This window comes from Nannospalax galili, unplaced genomic scaffold (genome assembly GCF_000622305.1).
Source record: "Nannospalax galili isolate Female #2095 unplaced genomic scaffold, S.galili_v1.0 scaffold283, whole genome shotgun sequence".
NCBI classification, from domain to species: domain Eukaryota; kingdom Metazoa; phylum Chordata; class Mammalia; order Rodentia; family Spalacidae; genus Nannospalax; species Nannospalax galili.
Genome location: NW_008350535.1, coordinates 1,661,457 through 1,668,651, shown reverse-complemented (window position 1 = coordinate 1,668,651; position 7,195 = coordinate 1,661,457). Strand labels below are relative to the sequence as shown.

At 38.9% G+C, this 7,195-nt stretch overlaps 1 protein-coding gene across 2 annotated transcripts in view; it reads left to right on the top strand.

Moving 5' to 3' along the window:
- Nucleotides 1-7,195, top strand: part of Tma16 (translation machinery associated 16 homolog) — a 19,072-nt gene that overhangs the window by 7,283 nt on the left and 4,594 nt on the right. For both annotated transcript variants that reach the window (XM_008847800.3, XM_029570792.1), the window contains exons 3-4: nt 4,677-4,714; nt 6,281-6,365. In XM_008847800.3, coding sequence (XP_008846022.1) covers nt 4,677-4,714; nt 6,281-6,365 — 123 coding nt within the window. The remainder of the gene's footprint in view (nt 1-4,676; nt 4,715-6,280; nt 6,366-7,195) is intronic.

Genomic DNA, 7,195 nt, shown 5'->3' with positions numbered 1-7,195 from the left:
CTGAATCTCTGCAATAAAGCTGACTTGATCATGGTGGATGATCTTTTTGATGCATGTCTGTATGTGGTTTGCAAGTATTTTGTTGAAATTTTTGCATCTATGTTTGTTAAGGATATAGGTCTATAGTTTTCTTTTTTGGTTGTATCTTTACCTGGTTTTGGTATTAGAGGGATGCTGGCTTCATAGAAGGAATTTGGAAGTTCTCCCTCCATTTCTATCTTATTGAATAAATTATATAGTATTGGATATGGTTCTTCTTTAAATGGCTGTTAGAATTCTGCTGTAAATCCATCTGGTCTTGGGCTTTGTTTAGTAGGGAAGTTTGTATTGCTCTTTCAATTTCCTTATGTGTTATGGGTCTGTTTAAGCTGTTGATAGTTTTCGTGGTTCCCATGCTTTTAGATACCTATCCATTTCTTTTAAGCTTTCAGATTTAGTAACGTATAGGTTTTTAATGTATCCCCTTATAAGGTTCTGGATCTTTTTGGTGTCTGTTGTGATGTTTCCCCGTTTGTCTCTAATTTTATTGATTTGGAGGTGCTCTTTCTTTCTTTTGGTTAATTGGGCCAGTGGTCTGTCAATCTTATTTATCTTTTCAAAGAACCAGCTCTTGGATTCATTGATTCTTTGTATTGTTTCCTTTGTTTCTATTACATTAATTTCTGCTCTGATTATTGTTATTTCTTCTTGTCTGCTGGGTTTGGTTTTCATCTGTTGTTGCTTTTTAAGTGTCTTGAGTTGCAACTTTAAGTCATTTATATGTTTTCTTTCTGTTTTTTTTAATGTAGGCACTGAGAGCTATAAGCTTCCCTCTAAGGACTACTTTTAATGTGTCCCAGAGGTTTTGTTGTGTTGTATAGTCCTTTTCATTTAGTTCCAGGAATACTTTTATTTCTTTATTAATTTCTCCCTTGACCCATTCATCATTCAGGAGTGTGTTGTTTAATCTCCATGTGTTCATGTAGTTACTAGGGTTTCCTTTGGTGTTGATTTTGAGCTTTATTGAATTGTAGTCCGATAGAATGCATGGAATTATTTCAATGTTTTTGTATTTGTTGAGGCTTGTTTTGTGCCTCAGTATGTGGTCAGTTTTGGAGACAAGATACATGGGGCACTGAGTAGAAAGTATATACTTTGGCGCTTGGGTTGAATATTCGATATATGTCTATTAGGCCCACTTGATGTTTGGTATTGCTCAATTCAGATGTCTCTCTGTTAATTCTCTGTCCTGTTGACCTATCTAATGGTGACAATGGGGTATTGAAGTCCTCTACTATTAATGAGTTGGGATTAATCTGGGTCTTAAAGTTCTGTAGTACTGTTTTTATGATGTTGAGTGCACCAGAGTTTGGTGAATATTGTAATATCTTCTTGTTCTATTGTTCCTTTGATCAGAATGAGGTGATCCTCTTTTTCTTTTCTGATTAGTTTTAGTTTGAAGTCTATTTTGTCAGATATTAGAATTGCAACTCCTTCTTTTTTCTTAGTACCATTTGATTGGAATATTTTTTCCATCCTTTCACCCTAAGGTAGTGCCTGTCCTTGAAAGTGAGATTGGTTTCTTGCAGACAACAAAAAGATCGGTTTTGTTTCTTAATCCATTCACCTCATCTGTGTCTTTAGACTGGGGAATTCAGTCCATTGATATTTAAAGTTATTAATGAAAGATTGATTGTATCAATTCCTTTCATTTTGATTTCTGTTCACATTCTTGGTGTAGCTGTGCATTTCTAGTTACACCTTCAGTAAGTTTCTTTTTGCTACCCCTTGGGTATAGTCTTTCCTTTCTTCAGCTCTTTGTATTGCTTCAAGAACTCTCTGAAGGGCTGGTTTTGTGGACATGAATTCTTTCAGCCTTTTGATGTCATGGAAGATTTTTCCCTCTTCAACTATAATAGACATTTTGGCTGGGTCTAGTAATCTGAGTTGACATCTGTGGTCATTTAGAACTGGGAATACTTTGGTCCTGGCTCTTCTGGCTTTCATAGTTTGTACTGAAAAGTCAGCTGTAATTCTCTCTTTGTTCTGTACATTTAGTGTTTTTACTAAGATGTGCTGTGGAGAATTTCTTTTCTGGTCCTGTCTATTTGGTGTTCTATGTGCTTCTTGTTTTTGTATGGACATGTCTTTCTTTAATTTTGGGAAATTTTCTTCTACAGTCTTGTTGAAGATCTGGTCCATACCATTATCCTGAGATTCTTCTCCTTCCTGTATGCCTATGATATATAAGTTTGGTCTTTTTACGGTGTCACACAATTCTTGCATATTCCATTCTCATGTCTTCTTATATTTTTAATAATCTTTGCTTGAGTGATCTAATTTGTCCACTTTATCTTCCAGTCTTGATATTCTGTTTTCCATTTCATTCATCCTATTGGTGAGGCTTTCTCCTGTCATTTCTAATTGGCTTACTGAATGTTTTACTTCCTTCTTCATTTCAGCCTGAGTATTCTTCAATATTTCTCTTTTCTGAATTCATTCAGAAGTTTGTCCCTATTGTCTGTCAGTTCTTTGGTTTCTTTGATTTCTTTAAATTCACTGAATTCTTTTATCATGTTTATAATTGTTCTTTTGAATTCCATGTCCTGTGTTATCTCTAGGGGATTCTCATTGTATGCCTCTACAGGACTGTTGATACTTGGTGGGGAAATATTATTTGGGTTTTTCATGTTATTATTTTTTCACTGTTGCTTTGACAAGTGGATTTCTTTTGTAGTTTCTGATTCTTGTGTGAGACTCAAGCCTTCCTTTGTTGAGTTTAGGTCTGCTTCTTTTTATAAACTTTATGTGCCTTTGTGGTTTACTTGTTGAGCATGAAGAGCTGTTCTAGGCTTCAGGTTCTGTCCTCATTTTATATTAGAGGGGCCAGATGACCTTCGTCCTGCTGCTCAGTAGTTCCCACAGAGGCCCAAGTGGGATGAGGATCAGACACTCTCAGGCTTTCTCCTAAGTTCTGGATACTCTAGGAAAGATGCTGACCTCAAGAACTTGGGAGCTAGGCTGGGCTGGGACCGGGGCGTGTCTCAGGCATGCAAATGCGAGAGGGGGAGGGAACAGGCCCCCAGGGCTCCCGGGATCCTGGACCAAGAGGGCAGTCCAGAGGTCTGGGGTGCCAAGAGAAGAAATGAGCCAGTGCCCATGCTAGGATGGGAGATGGGATCGGGGAACTGGGAGGGTGAACGAACGGGAGTCAAGGCGCAGTGGGCATGCAACCGAACTTACCCAGGAAAGAAGCTGGTCCTTTGAATGAAGAAATCTTAACACAGAATATTAAGAATTATGGAATGTTAAAAGTTATATTTGAGCAGAGCTAAAAGATGTTAGGAAAAGGGCTATACTTACTGATAGTAGACACACATGTTGTGGAAAGGAAATGCAGAGTGTTGGTGGGGTGTTTTGTATCTAGTGTTCAGAGGATGGCCTACAGATCTATGTCACAAATTTGGGAGCCATCAACATTGTGTGGGGTTGGGCCTAGGAGAGTAGGTAAGGTCACCAAATGAGTGCTGTGCATGGGACAGAAGAAAGGACAGAGAAGGTAGCCAAAGACTATGGCACTACAGAGGCCTCCCATTTTGATGTTGGGAAGAGGATTGCACTGTGTGACTGAGGAGGAAAAATGTTGCAAAGATTCCATAAACTGAAAACAAAATAAAACACTGTTAATATTTTGGACTATCCTTACTGTTTCAACGAATGCTAGGTGCATTCACATACTAGCTGATAGAGACCTGCACTTTTATTGTTAACATTTTGTTGCTTTACCTAAGACCTAAAGTCCTACTTATAAAGGTTGTTGTTTTACAATGTTTTGGCTTGATGTTTTCTTGATCAGAATGGTGCAGCATAGTCAAATTTTCTTTTTTGGGAGGAGGAATATCCTTTTTACACAAAAATTTATGATAGCAATTTTCAAAGTTCAGGTGTATAGCACTTGTAATTTTTACTGTTTTTTTTTTTACATTTACATTTAAAATAAAAATATTTTATTTCTTATTTTTGTTTTGTGCATCTGAGTGTATTGCTTGCATGTACATAAGTGCACCTGTTTTGTGCAGTGCCCATGGAGGTCAGAAGAGGGCCTGGATCTCCTGGAACTGGAGTTACAGACAGTTGTTAGCCTCCATATGGGTGCTGGAAACTGAACCCAGGTCCTCTGCAAGAGCAGCCAGGGCTCTTACCTGCTGAGTCATCTCTCTAGCCCCTTTACTATTCTTTTTAATGTGATTTTACTACATGTAAACAGTGTAAGTTTCCCGTCACCACACAGGCACACCAACTTGAGTGTACTAAGAGAACCCATAGGACTCACTAGGTCCATCTTTTCCACCCTGGTGTTCCTCTCAAAAGGTCTGGTGGGGGGCGGCTGAGGTTTTGATTTCCATCTATTTTCCAGCTGCTGCTGCCATAATCATTAGTCAAACTTTGTTTTACAGCAGCACTGGCTCTGTAGTCTTCCCTTAGTCATTGAAGAGCTGAAAAACCATTCTAGTAACATTGTTCCAGTGATTTAAAAGAGAAGTAGAACATCAGTGTTTCTCGTTCAGTGTTATCCTTATTAAATGTGAAAGAATAACAACAAAGTTCTTTGTGGAGTTTTGTTTTTAATAGTTTTGATAGATTTCTAAGTCCTTGCTTTAGAAATGTTCTAATTTGTGTATACCTTTTCTTCCAAGGTTGAAGAATGACAGAGCCTTGCGCCTCAACCTTATTGGTAAGTATGTTTGCTTACCTGAAATTCTGGCTAAAGGATAGTGAGTTTTTGCTCTGAACTAGTTTCTCATTTTATTCTATTTTTCATCAAAGTCAGTTTTTTTTGCCAGACTTAATTAAGAGAAAGCCGTTGAAGTGGAGCAAAGCATTCCACTGTTAGAAAACCCTGCTCACAGCTCCTGTACTTCAGCTTTTCAGAAACTTTGTTCTCCATACATCTTTCCGCCTATCTGCCAAGCTGGCTGAGTTCTGTCATCTCAATAATTAAGATCATAAAGGACCTGGCATCTTAGTCAGCCTTGTGGAGTACGAATCTGACATAATTGACTTATAAAGAGAAAAAGTTTTATTTTGGCTTATACATTTAATAGTTTCAGGCCATGGTCGGCTGACCATGTTGCTTTGGGGCCCATAACAAAGCAGGATGTAATGGCAGGGAGAGTGGGTAGAACAAGCTGCTTACTGTGAAGTGGGCAGGGAGCAAAGAGACAGATGGGAATGGTCTGAAGTTTCACTATCCCCTCCCTGGGCCCTTCCCCAGTGATCACCTACCTCTAGGACCACCTCTTGAAGGTTTCATCATCTTCCAGGCATACTAGGGCCTGGAGAACAAGCATTTAACACCTGCCTTCATGTGAAATTTGAGAGCCAAGCTATATTGGTGGGTTAAATATCATGGAACATACAGTTCTCAGTGAATAATGTGAATACACATATGTTCAGTCTTTGTCAGGTATAGTCTCACCCCCACACACTGTCTCTCTGTCTTTGTCTGTGTATGATTTATTATTAATATGTTTTTGCTGAGAAGTCCATGATCTCTCTTTGCATGGCATCTGGCAGCTCTTTAAAGCTTAATGTAAATTTAGTAATGTTGTGGCTCTGTACAGGTTAGTTAACCTATTCATAAATGGAACTAGTGTTAATCCCCCGAAAATTATAAAGCTCTGGACATAGTGCTTACAGTTTAAGTGTTTAGTTAACAAATATGATATTCATCACTAATCAAGTTCTAAATTTTATTTTAGGCAGGTTGTGCCTTTTGCTTTTGAAGAACTTAGAATTTTGTATTCTGTTAATCCAACCCTCCCTACTTCCATGATATTAGATAAGAATGTGTGAGAGAGGAATAATGGCTCAGTGGATAAGAGCATGGCCTACTGTTGGGGAGGGTCAGTTCAGTTCCCAGCATGATATCAAGTGGCTCACAGCTGCCTGTAACTTCAGCCCTGTTGCATTCAACAGTCTCTTTTGGCCTCTGTGGGCACTGCACTCACATATACCCACACTCAGATACACATAATCATGTAATTAAATATAAAAATTATTTCTTAAAAAGAAACTGTATATAGGCAAGCATCATTCCCATCTTTCATCTTTTTCTCTAATTAAAATGTAGCAATTTCATTTCTCAGAGACTGGATTCACTAACTTTGAGCCTACACATAACTTTATCAACATTGAAATAATTTTGGTTTGTTTTTAACACTTTATGTGGACAATTGTAAAAATCTCTTTGCGTAAACGATGGCTTACGGTACTAAACTTTCTTGGTACTTATTTATAGGTGAAAAACTTCAGTGGTTTCACAATCATCTGGATACAAAAAAAATGAGATATTCAAGGAAAGATGCTTGTGAATTAGTTGAAAGGTAAATACTGGGCATATTGTGAACAAAGGATTTTAAGAGACAGAATTCTGCTCTGGATTTGCAGAACAGCAAATGGGTTTTGTTAGCAGAAGTCCTTGGATTTGGATCCCAGCTTGGCCCCTTTTCTGGGTTTTTAGTCTTTCTGGGCCATGGATTAGTTAACCCAGTTTTCTGGGATCAGAGACAGTTTCCTGGAGAAACGTATCTGCACCGGATCCTTGTAGGTAGGCATTGGCAGATGGACATAAGGTAGCCTGAAGAATGTCTAGCCTGAGAGAACAGTGTCTAAAAGGCCCAGGGGTGAGGGAGAGGCTGACACATGGAATAGCCCATCAGGTACTTAATGTGACTGGGGTAGCAAGTTTAAGAAGGTTAGTGGCGGGTGCTTTTGACAGCTGGCTTCAGAATGACCTGGGTTGTCAATCTGAGTTGGGAGTTCTGGGAAGCTTTTGCAGGAAATACCTGAGATCATCATGTGACTTCATGTCACTGTCCAAGAATGAGGAAAATTCTGAGAAGAGGACATGGCATTGCTGGGAGATTTGTTAAGAGACTGATGGAGAGATGGCTCGGCGGTTAAGAGCGCTGATTGCTCTTGCAGAGGAACCAGGTTCGATTTCCAGCATCCATATGGTGGCCAACAACCGTCTGTAACTCTGGTTCCAGGGGATCCGAAGCCCTCTTCTGTCCTCCCCAGGCATTGCACAAAACAGGTGCACTTAACACATGCAGGCAATATATTCGCACACATAAAATAAAAATAATAAAATACTTTTTAAAATAAATAATGAAAAAGAGCCTGAGGGAACAGCCAGGATTGATGCTGCTGG